The sequence below is a fragment of the Zeus faber genome (assembly GCF_960531495.2).
Source record: "Zeus faber genome assembly, chromosome: 1".
Taxonomy (NCBI): Eukaryota; Metazoa; Chordata; class Actinopteri; order Zeiformes; family Zeidae; genus Zeus; species Zeus faber.
The window spans coordinates 39,171,362-39,194,154 of NC_137193.1; the positions used below are offsets into that span (position 1 = coordinate 39,171,362).

Here is a 22,793-nt window from a genome sequence, read left to right on the forward strand (position 1 = left end):
AGTTCAGTGTAGACTTTATCTGCATCACCACTGCAGAGTTTCAAGAAGGGTTCCATCAGTGACTGGTACTTCCAAAACTAGGCATCTTCATACTTCGGTTCATCTGTTCTGACCCAATGCAACCAAAGACACATTACTGTGGAGGACGTTGTGTTGATTTTGAGCCGACACACATCAGACATTAGCAGTTAGGGAAGGGCAGTTTACTGTGTAAAGGAGTAGATATTTACACAAAACTTTCCTTTGGAACACAAATGATCAATAACGACCATGTACAGTTGCCTTTAAATGTATGTGATGTCAAATGATTGTTGGATAGTTTCTTTGATAGGCCCTTATTTAAGTAAACCTATATCAAAATTACTTGAACATAAAAACATTAGTAAAACAAACGGCATAATTCAATTTTACTTCTTGAGTTTAGATTATAGTATAAATGAACTGATTTGCTATATGGAAACAAAACTAGGTCACATGAGGAACATTCCTACCTATAACAAGAAGGATATTTAACAAGACGACTCACGTTCATTGAGGTTTTGTTTGTTAAAAAAATTTAAAATGTTCCATGTGAGTGAAATACTAGTTAATGATTAGGCAAGAAAGGCACCAAACATCACATCCCATCCCACCCATGTACTCCAGATTCTCACGTAAAGGTCTGACGACTGAGCACACAGCGGAGTTGCAACACCCAGAGCTTTAGCGAAGCATTAACTTCTAGACTGATTAATGTTGTACCCAAAACAAAATTTGGTCCCAAACCACCTCACCATCTTACACGTCAACCATCTTGAATCAGAATGAATTATCAAATGTATAGCTTCTGAGAGAAATAAGATGTCTAGATGGTTGAGTGGTTTATGACACCGTAAAGTAGAACCCAGACAGAGCGGTCTGATGATGTCCATACTGATATAGTACACGTAGGTTGCATTTGGACACTAACAGTCTCTTCTCTAATTATTAACAGATGGATGTTCTGCATTGGTACAAATCCCAGATAACGTGAAGCTACCTGCCTTTGCCAGGATACTGCAACCTCAAACTCAAGAGCAGGCACAACGTTACTGGCACATCTCCCACCCAACATCGACATCCCACATAAGAACGTCAAACACAATCATTCGATTTCCATACAAACGACCCCGAGGCTGTAAAACCTGCCTCCACCAGTGATTGACAAACATCTGCAGGGTCCAAGTTACATTATAAATCAAACAGTAACAAAGTGCAGGGTGAGTGTAGCAATTTCATAATCCCTGCCTGCGGTGGAGGAAAAAACATGTGCTGTTAACGCCACTGGGAAAGATGATTAGCTATAAAAACACAGTGGTTTTACATGATATTTAGGTCTATGGCGTATAAAACAGCATGCTACCTCAAAAGGTTTATGGAACTATTTCACAGTGCAGTGATAAAGAAACACAAGACCAAACTTTGCAATAACGTCAGCTCCAGCAAAACACACTACATGTTGGCATTAATTTTTGCAATTGTTTGAAGGCAAACTGTGCAGTTTTCCCTGTTGTTTTGGTCCAAATAAACTGCCAATGGTTAATCTGAGGGTCACACACGTAAACTTAAAACTGGTTTATTCCAAAACCAGAATTTGCTGCGTATATCTGTTATCGTTGACACAACCCACCGTAAACCTTTAAAATCAAGGCGCAGGTAGTCATGTCTATTTAAGTTACTTCGGCTCTGCAGTTCCACAGCAGAGATGACCCCAAAACGTCCTGAACACTTTGTTTTGGTCTCTGAACAGGTCACGATGCAGTGGAGCCAACAGATAGGATAGGAGACTAGGTCGAATGCTTTCTAACAGGGCTCTCACAACCATAAATGCTTTTGTTGTTCTTTCCAAAAAGTATTTTTGGACATAACTTTTTGTTTTATTTTATGCCACTGTAATGGTAGCATAAAACCAAACTTGTAGCAATACATGTCTACCTATTGCACAAGAGCTATTTATTAATATTGAACATCAGAACATTAAGATATGAATAGAAAGTAATTTTTTGTCAACCCAACTGATGGAAACGCACCAAATTCACATTCTATGTTTTGCACCATTTCAAACATTGATTTAAAATTACAGCGCGTAGAATTTAGTGGCATCTAGCGGTGAAGTTGCAGATCGCAACCAACTCAGTACTCCTCCCCATAGCGGTGTAACATGTGGTCCTCTATGGAAGAGACGGTGACTGCGAAACTCACGAAAGGCCCTCTCCAGAGTAGGGCTACTGTAGATACATGACGGTACAACATGACAGCCTCTGTGAAGTGTAAAAAAACACAGCAAAAACCACGTTTGACATTGAGGCCGTGCACGCAGCACGCACGCTGCAGTATTGTACACAGCGCACAACACAGACTGGTCAGAGAGCTGGTCATAAGTCTAAACGGTCGTTAAACAGGTAGGTCTTTAAGTGAGGAGTACCTGTATTACATTCCATTTCTGCCAAGTCCGTTCCATAAATTCTCCACACTGCAACTTTAAATTTGGATGGAGACATGATTTTGGAATGATTTTACTAAAGCATTACCATTGCTCCGATATTTGATGATTATGTCATAATTGCGACCTTCGTACTTTCTAAATGGGGCAAAACACCTGCACAGAGCAGCGTTAGTAGGGGAGGAATGGTAACAGCGGAATGAGAGAAAACACTTCGAAAGAAAACATGGAATGGATCCATATCTGTGGAGCTCACTCAAGTTCATGGTCAGGTTTATTTTTTTCTTCAAGTCCAAGGTTTCTTCATCTTTCCTTCTGGCATTTCAGGGAGCTTTTTCCTGGCAGCTCTGATGGTTTATGTTTAGAAGGAGCTGTCAAACCGCTGTGAATGTGGGACTGAAGAGCCCTTGGAGACAAACTCTAATGAAGGACTATATAAAGAAATTGGCCTTGACTTGTTTTCAATCCCTTTGCAAGACATCTTGACTGTGGGGGGAGGGGTGGGGGATTTCATTTGGAGTTAAATTACTTTTTTAGTATTATGTTTAGTATAATTCTACCTGGGATGGGATCCATGTTGCTCTCTGCATCCATCAGCATTGGCTTGACATCAGCCAATATGTGTTTCTCCTTCTGTTCAATATGTAGAATGATAAGCCGAGCATCTGACTGCTACATTAGCACTTGACCCACATGCTGCATTTCCACATAACTAGAACAGTTCCTAAAACCCAGTAACACCTACACGCTCGCCCCCCCCCCCCCCCCCCCGCCCCCCCCGGACCAGTTCTTCGTCCGCCCTCTGTACAGCCCCTCCTCAGACGATCAGCGGTCCCAGCAGCGCCTGCAGGGCCTGGGGCGAGAGCCAGAACATTTCCACCAGGTTGTACTGGCAGTAACCCATCCAGAAACCGAAAAGCACATCTGTAACGTTGTGCCTCCCCAGCATGACCCGGCTCAGCCCCACCATCCCGGCCCACAGCAGCACCAACACCCTAAGCGGGGCAGCCAGCACCAGGTGGGCCAGCAGGAAGCGGCTGCACATGGCGGCACGGGTGGCGTGCCCCGAGGGGAAGGAGTAGCGGTCCACGGAGAAGGTGGCGAACATGTCCATGCGGTTGTGGGCAGGCCGGCGGCGGCGGACCAGTGCCTTGACGATCGCAACCAGGACCAGGTCCAGCAGCAGCGCTGAGGAGGAAGAAGGAACTGTTAGCAAACAGCTCTGCATGTTGATTGTGAACATGTTGCTAAGGAGGTGAGCAGCAGGTAACTAAGTATGTTACTTAAGTACATTTTCAAGTATTTGTACTTTAGTTTATTCAGTTTTGGAGACTTTTGACTTTTACTCCACTACATTTCAAAGTAAATACCTATGCTTTTTACTATAATACAGTTACGTTAGGTTCATATTTTTCATATTTGTATATATTTGTAAATTGCTGACAGCATGTGTACTATTTTTACTATAGCTTTTTAAGTACTCATCTGCAGAAAAAAGGTCAATTACAACTTAACCTCTAGATAAAGCTGTCAGGATATGACAAGTACTTTTACTTTTAATACTTCAAGTAAATTTAATAGCAAGCACTTATATTTTTTCGAAACTACTACAGGCTTATATTAAGATAGTGGCATGAAATGAACAGAAAACACAATTGTTTATTGTTAATTACAAACTATTACTCCAACCCCACACTTTAAAACCTATAGCCTCCAATGTTAACAGATAAAATGACACAAAGGGAGGATATATGAGAGAGAGAGAGAGAGATGTTTATGGGGATTTTTTTTTTTTTTTTTTTTTAACCACATAATGTTCAAAGCTCAGAAGAATATGCATACACACACACACACAGATAAACCGTAGATTGGATGATATTTAGCAATAATACATTCACACCTGATCCTCAGACGAGCGCAGCGGCCCAGAGGCTGCAGCTCGCCGGGTCCGCATTGAATAGACTCTAAACGCATGACATCGTCAGCATGCAGAGAGGAGATGAACGGCTGAATATTTCAGAATGAACTCCACTGGTGTCTCATCGAGAAGTGTCAGAACAGAGGCCAACTATACTCTGATGGCTTTCGTCCACTAAGGTACATCATAATATAGCAGTGTTTTCCTTAAAGAGGTACTAGAACATGTTTTGTTAAAGCTGTGAACTGAAATATATGACTGCTCTCTGATGAAACACATATTAATGTGTATTATGTTAATATTATGACCAGCATTGCGTGGTCATAATATGAATGTTTCTTTACAAATGTGATCATTACAGATAGCAATACAGATAGTGAATGTGGCTCAGCGCCAGGGAGGATGCTGACATAGATTAGTACTTTTAGTGGTTCTCTACATCGCAAATTAAAAGAATGTCAAGACAAATATCAGTTGACATAATTTTTTAAAATCTTTTTAATGGGGTTATTCTCCGATAATTTTATCAAACTGATATCGGATACTGGTGAACAGAAATCAAGAACACTCACTATGTGATAGCAGCAGCCAGATGTAAGTGTGTGTGGGGGGTAGATGGATTAGTGATAACAGCAAGACTGAGCCGACAGGTGGAAATAAAGATCAGGTGAAGGAACATGTCAGCAAACAAGAGTGCAATGAATGAACGATGACATCTAAAAGGTGGAAATAAGATAGCACCCAGTTAGGACAATTGGCACAAATGTGGTTTGGGGGGGTTACTTTGAAGGCCTCTATGACTGAGGGGATCTAAAGCAGTGATTTTAAACTTTTTCATGTAAAAAACCCTCAATTTGATACGCAATAGATGAGAGACCACATTTTGTCAGAATTAGTCCCTGGGGCCGCATTTTTAGAAGATATTCATTGTTCGACATGATTTAGTCCAACTTCCATACCCGTCTATACACTGGTTATAGAGATAACAGTAAAGCTAGGGTCAAAACAATCATTACTTACTAATCAAAGGTGCTAACGTCTTGTAAATGAAATAACGCTTATTAACTATTAATCATTTTGTTGGGGACCCCTTGGAACCTCTTGCCCTGGATGTCCCCGGGTCCCACGTTCAGAGCCACAGATCTAAAAGGAACGGGTGGGCGTGTAGTGAAATAGAACGTAAGAGAAACTGCTCTTGAGGCAGAGAAAAAAAGGGAAAAGCAGCATATTGCGCCAGTGGTGAGCATGGTATGGTACACATCCTAGTGAAAGAGCGACCACGTCCAAAGCAACAAGATTAGGCACAATGTCATAATAAACAAATGAGCACATGGGATATGAGTGTTTCCTTGTTGTTTACCCATCAGCAGGTTGAGCATGACTTCTTGTCCCGCCGTGCTGTCACTCTTGTACAGGCAATATGCGGTCCCGGCCAGCCAGGGGATCCCGTGGCCCGAGATCTCCACCAGCTTCATCAGGGGCCGGATGCTGCCCCACGACGAGTCCTCGCAGGCGCACACCCCGAGCCGCTTGGAGAGCCACAGGTCCACGGCCAGCAGGGAGCTCAGCGCGATTCCCACGAAGGACGGGTTGAGCCGCATGCAGTCCTCTTCCGGCATGCCCTGCCCGCCCCCCGTCGAGCCCGTGGAGGAGCCGGAGCCACGGCGCCGGGTCGGACTCTCCGACGCCCTGAGTCGGGCGGTCGCCGGGTCGGATCCCTGGCGCTGGAGCAGGTGCGGCGGAGCGGCACGGTTCAGTGACACGAACTCGTAGCGTCCATTGGAGCTTCCGAGCACTGGGCTCCCGCCGCTCCGTCCCGGGGTTTTGGCCTTCGGAGAGGGCATTTTTCCTCTGTATCAGTTGGTGTATATAGTATATTAAACTCCAATCGGGTTTAATTGCAGTGCCGCGGCGGTCTGGGTGTTTTCAATTCATTGCGTTACGTTTGACTATTCCCATCACGTCCAGAATACTTCCTCAAAACGCCATCTTCGTTGTCCCCGTCGCAAGGGATTGTGGGAAATGGAGTCTCACGATACAAGCGATAATATCGCGTCGATTGAAACTCGGAAATAAAGCGTCATTCCATTCATTCTTGCGCTGCACTGTAACGTTTATGCATTCTGTATATTCTATTTTTTGACTTTATGCATTATCTGTTCATCTGTTCTACTACAGAGTTGGTTCGTGCTGTGGGACGATTAAAGATTGTTCTTCCTTAAGCCGAAGTGTTTTCAAATAAACCACATCAACGAAGGAACTTTTTTTGTGGTCGGAAGTTTCACTCTCCAAGTAGGAGTGACATTTTTCCGAGTGCCGACTCTAATAGAACGCAGCATAGGGAAGAGCCACGCGGAAATTATTTATAATCATTTCGAATATGTCGGGTTTTTTTTCATTATAATGTATGACAAGTGGATCCATTTTTATTTGAAAAATAAAGTTAACCTAGAGATACCTACCTTAACGTACACTAAACGCTATTACATTGATTACAATTTGTTTGTTTTTTTAATCAGCTATTTCCGTAATAGGTTACCCCTGGCTGCTTAAGAAAAAAAAAAAATAATAATCACGTACCTGCAGTTCATCTAATGGCCGCTAGATGCTGTTCTAGAAAACCCCCGACTGAATAGATGTCAATGGAAAAGTAGAAAAGAGGAGAGACGTCCCCCCTCACAGTACATTAGGGTCTCAACATCTAAGTTTACTTCTTTTTACAGGTGTCTTGCTTGTCATTTTAAATAAAGCTCTTTTCTTGTGTGAGTTACCGTTGCCCCGCTGTGTGTTCATTCCTCCGCAATCTTTGCGTACGTACGCCAGAATCAAGATTCAACATTCAAGCGATATAAGATTCAAGAGGTTTATTTGTCACATACATATACATACGTTCATACACATATGCAGTGAAATGTCTTTGCAGCGCACCCGGAGATGATGCACAATAGTTTCTAACTGAACATAATAGCTCACCTAATTCCTACCGAGCTAACTCACTGAAATGAATTGATTCCTAAAACGTAATGCAGTTAGTGAATAGAATAATATAAATGAAAATAAAACAAGACTCAAAAAGGTTATACAGAGTAGGGGTATAAAATAGAAATAAAGGGAATAGAGTTATGTATATGGGATAGGCTTATTGTATATACAGATATTTGCAATGAAGTGCATGTGAATAAAGTGTGTATGGAGATATACAGTACAGTACACAACAGTACGACACAGCAATACAGCGCAGCATGCAGTAACCCAGAGCAGTGATACAGTAACTTGCAGTACAGTATACTACATACAGTACAGAAAGGCAGTGCGGCCTATGTCATGACTCAGTGAGGACCCCTGGTGAGTTCAGCATTGCCCGACCACAGCAGCTGGAACAGTCCTGAATCGCTGTACAATCCACCTCTGCCAACCGATGCTTTCTGGGATTCAAACAAGGGTGCAATGGCGAGATGTGCCTCTCCAGCATGACCCGGCTCAGCCCCACCGTCCTGGGCCACAGCAGTGCCAACACCCTGAGCGGGGCGGTGAAAAAGTATGGAAGGCCGTAAGCGCAAACTGCTCCACATGAATTTCATTTCTATTCCTGCCTCTTAATTCCGAACCTTGTTTGAGCTTTGTCAAGATATCTTGTCTTGTACCTGACTGTATGTGTTTAATACTTGTTAATGAAATTGCTTTATCTTCTTCTATCCAGTTTAGAACTAGTAGAATAGCTTTTTGGCTGTTGCTGTTCCCATCCACTCTAGCCACAAGCCAAAATATCACTCACTCGCTCACCTTAAGTGCTTTAGTTTCACTTTATCACGATGGTGCGGGTTATCTCATTCAATATCAAAAGACATCATTTCCAAATCTGTCTGCTTTCCGGGTTCTGCAGTTGTAGTTCCCAGTCATAGAAGTATGCAGAGAAGAGATATGCAGATGGACCTCAAATGGCCCAATTGTATATACTGTTGAGCTGTACGGCATCTTGATGTCTTTAGAATGGGTTGAACAAAACAAATCAAACAACGTCTTAATCTGTAGTGACTCAGTCTCTGCTGTGTACAGTCTCATGGCAGGTACGTCCAGTAATCACCGGGAATTACTTTACGAAATGATATCCATACACGCAACAATAAGGAAACAAGGCACAGAGGTCATATTCATTTGGGTTCCTGCTCATACAGGCATTCTGGCTAAAGAAAGAACGGACAAACAAGCCAAGCAAGCAGTTCAAAAAGAAAACATAGACACGGGTATTGTGAGGAGTAAGGGAGGAAGTAGGAAAGAGGAGACAAACACGACTGGGTTGGAATAGGACACGGTGACCTGAACAGTACACTTCACATTACAGGGAAGCGTCCAACCACTTGTGAGCATTGTCAGGAAGCAGAAACGCATGTGCTTGTTAGCTGCAGGAAGTATTTTGCAGAGAGAGAGGACACGATGGAAGAAATGAAGAGATCAGGACTAACAGAAGGAGGAGTAAAGAGCATACTGCAGAGCGGGGGAAGCGGACGAGGCAGATGCTCGGTCAGCTTCCTGAGGGAAATCGGACACACTGCACATTGCAGGGGTTAACTAACTCCAGGAGATGGCGGTAGTGCAGCATTGAGGACGCAAGCTGCCGTTAAATGCCAAAGAAGAAGTCGCCCCTCGCTTCAGTCTGTGCGGATCCACGGTACCGCTGCCATGCCTGGGCTGCTGCTGGGCGACGTGTTCCCGAACTTTGAGGCCGAGACGACCACCGGCCGGATAAAGATGCACGATTTCCTCGGGAATTCGTAAGCACCTGGACCTGTAGGGTAGACGCATGTTCGAACGATGTATGTAGGCCATGTGCGACTTAAACCCCGCTGTGTTCCCTGACCGACAATTAGATACGTTGCTTGTATGATAAAAGCGCAGTATTGTGTTTATTGTGTTTATGTGTTTTTATTTGTAGTGGAATATATATATATATAAAATTACACCCAGTGATTCGGTTAAATGATCGGATAACAACTTAGAATGTCTCTCATACATTTTTAAGTATTTATTTATGGTGGGCTTAATTTCAACATTTTGTCTGATTTTCATTATCCATGGATTTCCTTTTGTCAAAAGGCACATTATGTGGCTACCAAAAAGTATTGTTTACATTAGTTCCTAATCTCTTAAACTGTTCTAACAACAATCCATAGGATCAAGTAGTTCATGACCTGCCCTGCAACGACGCTGAACTTAGCTTCTGATTCGTAGCTTCCGATTCAACTGAACGCTGGCGCACACCACCGAAAACCATGGCTAGATCTGTACGTTGTAGTCACACTAGTGTACTCATAGCAGTCAAACCTGGAGCAGATTATAACACGAAGCCCGTACTGCATTTCTAACACAGTTTCTGATTTTGAAAGTAATATTCTGTTTGGGAAATAAGGAACAATGTGGATTTTACATTTTTTTTTTCTTTCCACACTGACCACATAAAACCAGGTATATTTCAGAAACTACTGTACTAATAGCAGTCAAACCTGGACTAGATTATAATAAGAACCTGGAAAACTGAAATACGTGCATTAAATGACTGAACTTGACCCTGTGTATTGCTGCCTGCAGCTATTATTTATATATATATAGCCCTAAAAAGACAATAGTTCAGTGATTTCATCCACTTTTCCACGCTGCGTTTTAAAATCCTTGTCCTTGGTTGCACATTCCTGTTCGGGTCACATGGTTCCTCCTTTCATCAGATGCTTCTGTCGTCTCCATGAGCACAAGGCCCCAGTGGAACAAGGAGAAAAGGCTGTTATGTGGCTGGCACGGTCTCTGAGCTCTGATAAGTCCAAACACCAGTGTTTGGGCTGTAGCTTTCATGCCCAGGATGGAAACCAGTCTGTTATTGAAGCACACAAACCTTTGACACTTTACAGCTGATTGACAACAAAGCAGTGAGCCCTTTATGACAATTTACAGTCTCAATGGTCTTCGCACGCTCATATATACAGGGTAATTGGACAATAAGAAACTCTAAAAATGATATGTAGAAGGGTCTTCAAAGGAGCAGTTGCCTTCTAGCATAAGCTGGCTGTGCAATCAATCAGTTAACATACTGTGAAAAATACCATAACAAAGTTAAAGAAGATTTCTGCTCCTCTCAGGCTTCCTCCCTCTCTCGATATCAAGAACTTTTTGGTTGCATCTTATCTCTGTCACATTGGGACAAAAGCTCAGACCGATTCCCAGACACCACCACTCCCTTTTTTTATGTCCAAGTCTTTATTTGAGAAGCAGGAGAGTCGAAAGCGATAGAAACAGCACAAAACAACCGAGAGAATCTGAACAAAGAATTATGTTTATTCGTTGGATAAACGTCGTCACACCCTTGACAATGTGGAACCAGGAACCAGGAAATGTCAACGGGAAAAAATGGGAAGTTAGATTTTAAAGTTAAACAGTTTAACAGCACAATGAAAGCTCAGACCTGTAGTCTGGCGCGCTGAGCTTGTGGTTGATTGGAACAGTGATTTCAAGAAAGTGGTTTGGTATTCTTTGGATTATTTTGGCACATCTTTGCAAATTCACAATCTTTCCTTTAGTCATAATGTATGTCTGTATTTATCTTTATTCATTTTTCTGTCTGCTTATTTACTTATTTATTTACTGTGTACAACTAGGAATGTATTGGGTTGTGCAATCTAAAAATGTATGAAATTGATTCTTATGTAACTTATTTACTATTAGATTGATAAATACTTTAATCCCCCGAGTGATGTCATATTCCACATCAATACAATAGTCAATAATAAAAATAATAGTTATACAAAAATGACCATATCCAATATACCTCTATCAGAAAAATGGCAATGTACAATAAACCTACAAATGAACAACAAACATGTCACATTCCCTCAAAATAAGGAAATTGAGTGTTTTATTCATTTAATAAATATAAAATCTGTACATATATTGTGTATGACGGGGTGTAAAACAAAGGTTCTAGCAATATAATATAATATACCCAGTGATGCAAGAATTGAGAGTTTCAAAACAGGCCATTGTGGGGGGGGGGAGTGGATGATGGACTGGATATTTCTCCAGAACAGAGTGTTATTGTTTTATTGTGTGTTTTGAAGTTGGGGGATCCTGTTCTCACACCCACGGGACTTCACCCCTGTCTGCACCACCGAGCTGGCCTGCGCTGCCTCCATCAGCGAGCAGTTCAGAAAGCGGGACGTCAAGATGATTGCCCTGAGCATCGACAGCGTGGAGGACCACCGCAACTGGAGTAAGGTGGGATGGACACACTGTCAGTGAGTTATAAAATGGAGGAAGGCCTCCGTGAGCGACGTGTGTCGCAATGTACATTGCTTTGGTTGCTGTGGTGGCCGCTTGTCTTGCTGCTTTTGGTCGCTGTGTTGGCTGTGTCTATGGTCACTCAAAGTCTGTGGGTGGTGCTTAATCAGTCAGTCTGCGTTTCCAAAATATGTTACGCCTTCCCTCCGCTCAAGAAGGGGAAAACAACACAGGCACTGGAGCAGTAAAAGTATCGGCAATTAAAATGTTAAAATCATCCTGGGAATGAGTAACTTTAACTGCAACAGCCTTTCTCTCTCTCTCTCTCTCTCTCTCTCTCTCTCTCTCTCTCTCTCTCTCTCTCTCTCTCTCTCTCTCTCTCTCTCTCTCTCTCTCTCTCTCTCTCTCTCTCTCTCTCTCTCTCTCTCTCTCTCTCTCTCTCTCTCTCTCTCTCTCTCTCTCTCTCTCTCTCTCTCTCTCTCTCTCTCTCTCTCTCTCTCCTGGAGTATCAAGGTGCATAGTGCAGAAAACCAGTCCTCCCCAATTCAGGAACTTTAAAAATTAACCAACCCTGTGAGTTTTTGCCTTGATTAAAGAGTAAGGAAAACAATGATTTTTACTTTGGAGCGCACTTCATACCGTTTTTGACTCTCCAGCCAATAAAAGACCCTCGTAAACACCCCATTCCAGCAGTGAAACCGTGCGATGCAGGACCTTTGTTTCCAGACTGAAGCCGGATTGTGACTCAGCGTTCTCATGGTTCAACCCGCTGGGTTTCATAACGCAGTCCCACTTTTATAATAATGATAATAATAAAAGTAAAGTATTACTACTTTGCTGCTATTATTACTACTCTTATTATTTAAAGTATATAGTTAAAACATGAGTTTGCATATGGACATATTATTCACACGCTCGTCCCTCAAAACAGACATGGAAAGCTGTGATGGGCTAGTTTTTCAGTTACCTGTTTCTATCAGGGAAGCTCCTCCTGAGGGTGGAAATCCCACACCTTGTTCTGATTGGATAAGCTGTTTGGGCAACAAAAGAACATTTTTTCTGTCACACAAAAGTTATTTTACTGTCGCACATGCCTTTTAAATGTATTTAACTAATTATCGTGAATGTGTCAAACAAAAAGCTATCCTGTGGTTTATTACAAAAAACCAGCCGTTTTACAAACACAACATCCGTCAGTAGTGGTGAAACAGAACGCAGTTGATGTGTACGGACTGCCCCCACGATTCGGCATGCATGTGAACCGCGACTCAATTGCAAAATTTAACATCATTGTGAAAAACCGAGGCCCGAGCCACAGGGGCTGGTGCTCAGCTGGAGTGCAACTTGTACCTTCTAATAATTTAAAAAACAAACAAAAAAAAGTGTGCTCCATTTCAATAATATATGATATATTTAAAAATATGTCCATTCAATTTCTCCACTTGATAGGGCAGAACAAAGACTGGCAGCTTGTGAGACGTGTCAGTACGTTGGATGTGATTTGGATTGTGATATCAAAGATAAGATAATGATGTTAAACGGAACATGATGCTGTGCTTTGATGGATAGAATTATGGAAAAAGTGAGATTAGAGAAGAACATAAAGAACGGACACAGATGTGGCAGAGAAAATACATTTGCAGTGTGTTGAAAGCTTTGTGTCTTTTCAGTGAGCCGGATGATCCGCCAAGCATTTCTTTTATCTATGATATTGTATGAAATATTTTGTTTATATTTATTCTGCTTAAAAAATAACTATATTTATAATGAGTTAATGTGACTGGACTCCTTAGTTACTTATTGAGAAACAAGTGTTTTCTTTACAAATGAAGACTCCATAGGGTTAAGGTTAGTGCTGGGAAAAAAAACACGTTTCAATCGAATCGTGTATTGAGAGATACAGACTTCTCTACAACAACAACTTTACCTTGCTTAATTCGGAACCAATTTTCATGAAATTTAGTTTGTTATAAATGTGAGAAATTGAACATGATACTGGTTACTCTGTGACTGGAATTAAATTCAGTTACTGGGGGCGGATCAAATCCTATTTTTTGACTCAATACCATGTTTAAAGGAAGAAGGTGTCATGCGTCTTTCATATTGTACTTTAATTTAACAATTGAGTATTTATATATTTTAAGATTTACTCAAAACATTGGACTTTTTCAATGTTGTTTTCATTTAAGATCATGGTCAAAAGTTCCTTACTTTAAGTGTTCTACAGAATGAAAGGAAAGTTAGATTTGTCTCCCTTTTATTTATCTTTTGCTTATCTGAAAAATGATCTGGGTAGAGTTTGCACCCTTAACATCAGTGTTTTTAACAATCGTGGCTGTTGAATTGGTTTAACTATAACCTTGTCCTACAGAGGAGTCATGGTGACATGATGGGATTTAATCAGTCTAATAATATTTTATGAACTGATCCGGTCAGTATTCCATTAAAATCCTTGAATCAATGTGCATTCTCCATGGGAAAGTGTTTATGATGTTTGCTTTCGCCCTTGTCATTGCCCTTGAGAAAGCACAATCTGTGAGTTTATTCATGCTATTCATTTATGCATAGAGTGTAGGAGCTTTGTCAACATATTAACAGGCTATTTGCATCTGCATAGAGACTGATCGTTAATCTTCATATTTCTGTACTGTTCCGCAGTTTCACACCGCTTCTATTAAAGACACCTAAAGTGACCCCCTGTCTCCGGGTACTTTTGGGAGAGTGTTTAGCTTGCTGCATAGTCATGTAGGTCTTCATGTTGTGAGGGCAGAAGAGGAAAGAAAAGCCCTTTTCCTCTTTAGCGATAGAATACTGAAGTATGAAGTTCCAATCAACTTGGTCGTCATGGCAATAAGTGACCTTGAACCCTGTGACCTCTCTGTCCGTCTCAGGATGTGATGGCGTTCGCCGGTGACCAGGCTGAGTCTCCGCTGCCGTTCCCCATCATCGCTGACGACAAGCGGGAGCTGTCGGTGCAGCTCGGCATGTTGGACCCCGATGAGAGGGACAAGGACGGGATGCCGCTCACCGCCCGCTGCGTAAGAGACAGTGCTGTGTACTATCTTTAGATCTGTGGAGAAAGAAGACGCGTTACTGCGTTTCACTATGTACTTTAACGGTGCACTTTTTTCGTCATTCAGTGTGCATCACTGGAATGTTATCCCTATACATAAATGCACAGGGATGACATTTCAGTGAGGAATTATAATTTAGGGGAATCATAAATATATTTTTGAGTGAATTGACGCAAACTCGGCTCTCTGTGCGCTAGTGATTGATGTTGCACAGTATACTAATACTAAAAAGGTAACGCAATACCCTGCCCTTAAAAACGGTACTATACCCCATTTTATTAGTACCGGTACTTTAATAATAACAGTGTTTTTAATATGAGCCGTCAATGTGCCGAGTGGGCTGCAGGAACGAAAGTTGAATATTGAGGAAAAATAACATTATTAGTGTGTGTGTGTGAATAAATGTTTTTGCTAAAGTTAGCAAATTCACATGTGATGAGCAATAAAGTTCAATATAAGTTCATCCAGTTTGTTGCACAATGAACATCCATTAGAGAGAAATATTCACGATAACTGTCCAAAGTCTGCGTCGGCGGAAACGCACGAGTGCACCGGCACGTCTCTCTCTCCAGCATTTCACTGTTTATACAAGGGAGAATTCGCCTTTGACCAGAATTTCCAGTTATACTACAGATGGGGCGATGAAAGTAGGAAATAAACCCGACCATTACAGACGGATTGTCCTCTAGTGCAAAGGTTCCCAACCACCGGCTCGCGGACCATGCGGGGCCTTGGGGCATTTCCTACCGGGCCATGAGAATGCGGGCGGCATTTCTTCAGGAACTATCTGTAATCTGCAATCTGCTTTGCAGCAGAGCAGCAGCAAGAAATTGAACAAATACATCTTGAGTCTTCATATGCTTTGTTTGTCCCCAGTACAACATTCAAGCATTAAAAATATGAATATATTCAAGTATTAAAAACATAATGCATACAAATTTGACTTGACTCATTCTCCTGATGTTTAAACGGAAGTTTAAAATTTGACTAGTTGAGTAGTTTAATAGTCTAAAATAATCTTGCATATATTATAAAAACATATTGTGTATATTATAAGAGCCTATTTGAAACCGTTAATCACATTCTTCAATAACCAAATCATATTTAAAATGCTGCTATGACGTATCATAGACTGATAGTTGCTCACCAAAGGGCCTGTGTGGTGGCATGAGATTTATTTTATGCATTTTCTTAATAAAGGGGACGAAATAGCCCTTTTCATAGCGCCTTTTAGTCAATGATGTGCCTGCCTTGGCTGTAATTATTACTTTTTTCTTTAAAAAAATCTGTTTAAAACTAAAAAAAGTTGCAAGCGTAGTTTTATTTTATTTTTTTAAGCAAAACAAAATAAATTACCATATTTGTACTGGAGAATAAAACTTGAGTATGTTTAGCTTTAACCACATGGTGGCAGTAGCAGCTTGGTTTAAAGTGACATCTGGCTGGATATTAGGCCCCGCCTAATTCTACTTATAGTACAATAATTCACTCTTTGTTATATGGCTTTTTTCCCCACATCCTCCACTGCCTTCATTGACTCTGTCTGTCTGGCTGCAGAGGGGATCAGCAAGCTCCTGTGAAGTCATGGAAATACACCTTCCAATCAAAAGTTTAGTTATTTTAGCTTGCCTTTATGACTAGTTAAAATAAAAACACAAAAAAATCTCAGTTTCAAAAACAGCAACCTTCTGAACTATTTTGGTCAAACCATCTGCTGGGTGTCTTCCATTTAGCACTTGCAAAGGGTGTGAAATGTGCAAACCTTTATTTAACATAACTGTGCTAAACTAGTTTCCTAATTCTTCCACAAACCGGTTTGTTTTCTCCCAAACCACAAGATAAAACTATCAGGTGATTGCATGTCTGGGTAGTATCCATTTAAGAAACATTTGAAAGTCCTTTTAAACACAAGAAACAAACCTTTGCACACTCTGGAGTACTTGAACCCCTTTCAGAACGTTCTGCTCACTTTTCTTCCCCTCCAGGTGTTTGTGATCGGCCCTGACAAGAAGCTGAAGCTGTCCATCCTCTACCCGGCCACCACAGGACGGAACTTTGATGAGCTCCTCAGAGTCATCGACTCGCTGCAGCTCACGGCCCAGAAGAAGGTCGCGACCCCCGTCAACTGGAAGGTACGCTCTCGATAATAATTACACCCTTAATGTATTTCTTACATCTGAGAGAATCCCATGAATCTCACTAAAAAGTTTCAGTCGGCGTAAATAAAGTACTTCTGCAGAGTAGGATATAATTTTTTTTTTTTTTTTTTTTAAAGAACATATGCATCCTCCTTTCTGATTGGTCAATGACCTTAATAAGTTGCTATCCATGACACTCCAGGGAAAGTAGTTATATGCACAATGCAAATTATTTCTTCGTCTTCTTCAGATAGAATATCATTTCTAAAATTAGCAACTGACAGAATATCCCAATAGCATTTACTTCAAATCAAACTTTTTTTTGGATTCACAGCTGATGCATTTCCCCTATCTCTGTTCTGAGCGTTGCTATGATAACCAGGTGGGCCCTCATGCAGGAACCACCCACGGCCGAGCGGTGAAAGAGAAGGCACCAAGTATCTGCTCACCTCCCTCTTCTCTCTGCCCGTCTCTTCCAGCCGGGGGAGAAGGTCATGGTGATCCCCAGCCTCTCGGACGCAGAGGCTGCCGTCCACTTCCCGCAGGGCATGACCTGCAAAGAGCTTCCGTCCGGGAAGAAGTACCTGCGCTACACCCAGCTCTGAGCAGAGCCCTGACGGCGGCACAGACCCAGCACCGCCACGAGGAGGCCACGACCCGGCTCTGCTATTCAACTAGGACACTTTGGGGAAGAGTTAGATTCTTTTATTGTATGGAAGAAGCACTTGTAAAACCCTCAGAATGAACTAACTGCACAGCGATAACAAGCTAAATGTGTTGTATCAGTGCCTTGCTGTCATCAAAATAATAAAGACCCACACGGTTCGACACACGGTGCCGTTTGTGTTTACATATCGCAATGTCTTCTGGCCAGTTGCTGTCTAAAATATAGTAACTACAACAAAGAACATTCCATGACATTTAATAATACTAACAAGTACTTATTTTTTGTGTGGAAGAACTTAAAATGCAACTTAAAGGAGAACTAGATGTAAGATGTTTAAAATAACTCAAGCTCGAGAGACAATATTGGAACGTTGATTATTGTCACATCACAGTATGCAGACTACACACAAACTAATATCTTTCTGAAACAGGTATATTTGGTCTATTCAAATGTTTTAGAAGATCTGGTGCTTCAGTGGATCCATAATCCCCTAAAAATGTTGGATTTTTGGAAATATAAACTTTGCTATGGGATGAGGTAAACTTTTATGCTTCCATATACGAAATGAAACTTCTGTTTACCCATTGCTGCTCTGCTTGTGCGCTGGGTGTCGCTCCCACCCAGCTGAAGGAAAAGCCATGCCGCAGTACTCTCAACCCACCGATAGGTGGCAGCACATGTACAGCGATCGCTCTGAGGGTTTTACTTTTAAGGTTAATTTTGATTTTTATGACTAAGCCTTGCATTTCTGGAAAAGGTACAAATTACTTATTAGACTTATTACATTTCTCGTAAATGCCGAGATATAACTAAGGCGGTTTTAAATCAATACCTTGTTATTTGTGAGTATATATGTATTCTAGATGAGAATCATCATTTTTGGGAAGTAACATGTTGTAATAATTGTAAAGTGTATGTTGGTTTAATGTTATCATATTTTGAATTCCAATAATTCCCCACAAAGGTGTGAGCAGCCTGCTTCTGAGCATGGCAGCATGGATAATTTACTGCAGCAACTCTAGAGGAGACACTGGAGCCAACGACCATTAAAGCTGCTTCACTGAGGATCGTATTAATTACCTGAAGGTGAACACACACACACACACACACACACACGCTGGCCTGGAATGCACTGTGAGGAAGGCCAAAGGCAGTGGATGGGATTCCCTGCAAGTGGAGAAAGGCCATTAATTCTATTCTGTTGTCGGGACAACCACAGTGGGAGAGATGGAGAGGTGTGTGTGTGTAGTGTTCACGTGAAACAGTTTCGCAGCTTGTTGCAGTATTTTAGCGTCTAGTAAGTCTGAAGCCACACGCATCAAGTAGTATGCACAAAGAACCAGGATGATGGACTGCATCTGGTGAAATACCGTAGTATGCAAACAACACAGACTGCGCTAGTGAGTGTATCCCACAATGCCTTGTGAGGGTGAGGCCGGTAAAAGTTTCTATGCAGCGTGGTCGTCAACCTGCAACTGATGTATCTGATGATGTAGTATGGCCGAGAAGATTGTTCCAAAGTACGCTGGACAAGAGTACCAACATATAGTAAGTAGTATTTAGTGCGTACTACGCCATTCCGGTCCCTCTGAAAGCTCCCAATGTGTCTGCAGTGGGATGCTTTGTAATTATCTGAGCAAGTTCTCCAACGTGTGATGTATTTATTCGGTCAAACACACAGTAAAACCCCCCTCATCTTCCTCTCCTCTTCCTCCTCCACGCTCTGAAGGCTCTGGTTTCTTCTCCTCTCTGGTCGTCCCCCTCGTTCTTAAGTGTCACCCCGAGTGACACGGCGTAGACACACCACGCCGATCAAATGCATTTCTCACATTCCAGACTACAATGGCCAGTGTCAGAGTATGCAAAGCACTCCGGGCATGAGACACTGGCTTAAAGGCCCACTATCCTCTCTCGGTCTCCCTCTCTTGTCTCTCTGTCTCTCCCTCCCTCTCTCTCCCGCCTCTTTCCATCTCACCCTGTCTCCCCCAATCAGCTCTGGCCCGGTGTGTAACCCAACACCAGCCTTGACCAAAGTCTCCCAGGGCAGAACACCAACACTGTACCAGCTGCTGAGTCTCTCTCTCTCTCTCTCTCTCTCTCTCTCTCTCTCTCTCTCTCTCTCTTTCTCTCTCTCTCACACACACACACACACACACACACACACACACACACACACACAAAACAAAGACTTGAATATTCATTGCAACATTTATTGTGATCTGAATGTTGAGATCCCAAACCAAACAGAGCTGCATTGATGTGTTGGAGCTGCAGATCTTATCTCTTATCTCGACCCACCCCCACCCCCTCGACCCCCCCGCCCTGCCAGGCTCCTGTTCTGTCTCTCTGGTAAGCAGTGAGGGAGCTGCAGTGAGATGAGATAAGCTGCGATTGGAGAATCAACCGACTTTCAGAGCCCTGTGCTCTTGTTAATTGGTTCTTAAGTGTATTATTGTAAATAAGTAGCGTTTATTCATAGAGACACAATCAAAAAGTGCTTCACAATAGAATGAACATATAGTAGCAGTCACATTACAAACAGATAACATAAAGCAATGTGTACGTAGGTAGTTGTGGTCAGTATACTGTCACATTGAACACTCACAAAAAATATGTTTCAAATGGAATTATGGGACTTATATTCTGGGAAATATATATATATATATATATATATATATATATAGATAGATAGTTTATATAGCACCTTTTAAATCCAAATTACATAGTGCTGTCCCATCAGACTGTTAAAACCAGTGATGTACGGATATAAATCATCAGATCATAAATGCGAGTGAAACTCTGTGAGTCAAAGTTGCAAATGAAAATTTGGAAAGAAGGATTCAGATTTTGGATTTATATCTATATTTGTATTTGTATGTATTTGTGTGTGTTTGTGCACATATTGATGAACATGAGAAATAAAGAGCTGATTATTATTTCTGTCCTGTGTGCTTGGCATCGACTTCAGCGCCTCAAGCTGCCCGTGACCCCAAGGTTAACAAGCTGTAGACCCCCCCACACACACACACACACACACACACACACACACACACACACACACACACACACACACACACACACACACACAGAAAAACACACGCACCATATATACTGAGCTATAGCTTGATGCTTTCCAGACGCACCGGCTCTCCCTCCCACATTGCCTGGCACCTTCACCCTCATCGCTCCGACGCATGCACACACATACACACACACACACACACACATACATACATACATACAAAGATAGGTAATCCATATGTACATACACATACATACATACATACATACATACATACATACATATGCAATACATACATACATACATACATATGCAATACATACATACATACATATACAGTCAGGTCTGAGTTCTGAAGAGTCGCTGCTTCAAAGAACACACACATAGTACTGTGGATGTTTGTTTTATTTCTCAGTGTTTTATTTGTGTGTGAATTCCTCAGCCCAGAGAAATGTTGTGGATCCTCGATATCTCCCTCTGAACGTTTTGAATTTCTGCAACATGTACATCATCTCTTAAAGTGATTGTAATCTTTAGTAGGTTTAGTAGGCTCTAGCAATAATACCTTGTTAATACCTTAGTTTTACATATACCCTCAAAAGGACAAAATGTACTTTTTACTCAAATCACGTTTCTCGTATTACATTTCTGTTATTTATTAGGATATAAAAAGTATTTCACTCAATGTAACTAATACTTAAGGGAAAGTTACAATATATATTTTTTACCTAAACCTTATTTTTCATCCATTTTAGTCAACCTGAGGGGATTGGTCTATTTTTTTATTTTTTTAACATCAACAGACATTCATACAATGGGGCTTTTGCAGAAGAACGTGTTTGCCATTGTCCCCTATTGTGGCTTTCAGCTGAAACTATGACTTCAGTACTCTATCCACCTCGGCAGTTTACTGACAGACGCGGTGAAAACACAGGAATAAAAATAAGAGACCGGAGCTGCAGGGTGATGGCAGAAGATGGAATCAAGCCGACAAGAAGAAAGAGGGATGGATGGTGAAACAGAACCAGTTATTAACCTCAGGTTCCATCTGAACTTTAAGGGGCATTAAAAAAAATTCAGTAGATACTCACCCATGGGCTCTTTTTCACTCCTACCTAAGTATGGGTCACCGGGTTTGAGAGAACACACGCACACACACATGCACACACACACACACACACACACACACACACACACACACACACTGGTGGTGGTGGTGGTGGAGTCATAACAATAAAAGTGATAAAGGCGTATATGATCCGAGTGGTTAGATAAATGCCATTGTTTTGATGGCTCCTCATAAATAGAGATGCAGACAGGCCATCACTGCCGTCACATCCCACATCGCTCTGCAAACTAATGGCCGCCGCTCTGAGCCAGTTAGCGCTCTAGGAGCAGGGTGATGAATGTGAAGGTAAAAGTGCAATCACTCTCCCAGCTTTTCTTTATCTCTATCAATATCACCACTCCCCCCCCACCCCCTGCTCCGTCTATTAGAGACACATTGATCACCAGCTGCTGGCATATCACCTGAGTAATGGCTAAGGGTGTCTGCAGTTTAAAACTACACCGCTGTGCTGCCAAGGGCTCTCTCACAGTGACAAGGCACATGGCCCCCACATAATAAAGTAGTCCTGTTGTGTGTGTGTGTGTGTGTGTGTGTGTAAGGGCATTCATAACGCAGAGGACTTTGCCATTAAGAGAAGACATCAACCAAAGTGACACTAAAAGACTTTCAGCCACGCTGCAAGGAATAGCAGTTATAGTCATCTATAATTTTATTTTGGTTTGTGTGTGTGTGTGTGTGTGTGTGTGTGTGTGTGCGTACATGCGTGTGTGTGTGTGTGTGTGTTTGCATGCAAACTATGAAACTGTAAAACTGAGAAGCCAATCCAAGGAACAGGAACTTAATAAACTTTGTGCATCTATGTTTGCAGGCGTACCTCTATTAAAACTATAAAATGAATAATAAGAACTTGATTTACTTCAGAGCAGGTTCTCATATGATCCTTGTTCAAAAAAAAAAAGAAAAAAAGAAATAAGATCCTCGTTCAAGATTCAGCCGTTGTGAAATGCTGAAGCTTTTTGAATCGATTCCCTAAAATATTAAGTAATACTCAATGGAGTAAAGTACTCATCTCTGTTCCCAATGCTGAGACAGCGATGAGAATAAACAGTGATCCTAACATCTTTAGTCGGAAAGGAATTATTTTTATTTTTTATTTCGCTTTTGTGAAATGTACAAAACAA

The 22,793-nt window shown here is 41.7% G+C and overlaps 2 protein-coding genes across 2 annotated transcripts; one reads left to right on the forward strand and one right to left on the reverse strand.

Moving 5' to 3' along the window:
* Positions 1 to 3,278: 3,278 nt before the first annotated feature.
* plpp6 (phospholipid phosphatase 6) lies at positions 3,279 to 6,346 on the reverse strand (the record flags this gene model as incomplete). The annotated part of the gene is made up of 2 exons (XM_080024403.1): positions 5,740 to 6,346; positions 3,279 to 3,649 (listed from the first exon to the last, which is right to left on the reverse strand). The coding sequence occupies exons 1-2, from the start codon at positions 6,221 to 6,223 to the stop codon at positions 3,279 to 3,281; spliced, it is 855 nt and encodes a 284-aa protein (XP_079880529.1). The 5' UTR covers positions 6,224 to 6,346.
* A 2,671-nt stretch (positions 6,347 to 9,017) lies between these two features.
* Positions 9,018 to 17,710, forward strand: prdx6 (peroxiredoxin 6). The gene is made up of 5 exons (XM_079999522.1): positions 9,018 to 9,151; positions 11,483 to 11,639; positions 14,534 to 14,680; positions 16,702 to 16,848; positions 17,334 to 17,710. The coding sequence occupies exons 1-5, from the start codon at positions 9,060 to 9,062 to the stop codon at positions 17,457 to 17,459; spliced, it is 669 nt and encodes a 222-aa protein (XP_079855648.1). The 5' UTR covers positions 9,018 to 9,059; the 3' UTR covers positions 17,460 to 17,710.
* The last annotated feature ends 5,083 nt before the right edge of the window (positions 17,711 to 22,793 follow it).

Excerpts from the sequence above, each read along its gene's own strand:
- prdx6 (XM_079999522.1), top strand. The coding sequence starts at position 9,060 with ATGCCTGGGCTGCTGCTGGGCGACGTGTTCCCGAACTTTGAGGCCGAG. Across the intron at positions 9,152-11,482 it reads CACGATTTCCTCGGGAATTC|TTGGGGGATCCTGTTCTCAC; the intron begins GTAAGCACCTGG and ends TGTGTTTTGAAG. Across the intron at positions 14,681-16,701 it reads TGCCGCTCACCGCCCGCTGC|GTGTTTGTGATCGGCCCTGA; the intron begins GTAAGAGACAGT and ends CTTCCCCTCCAG.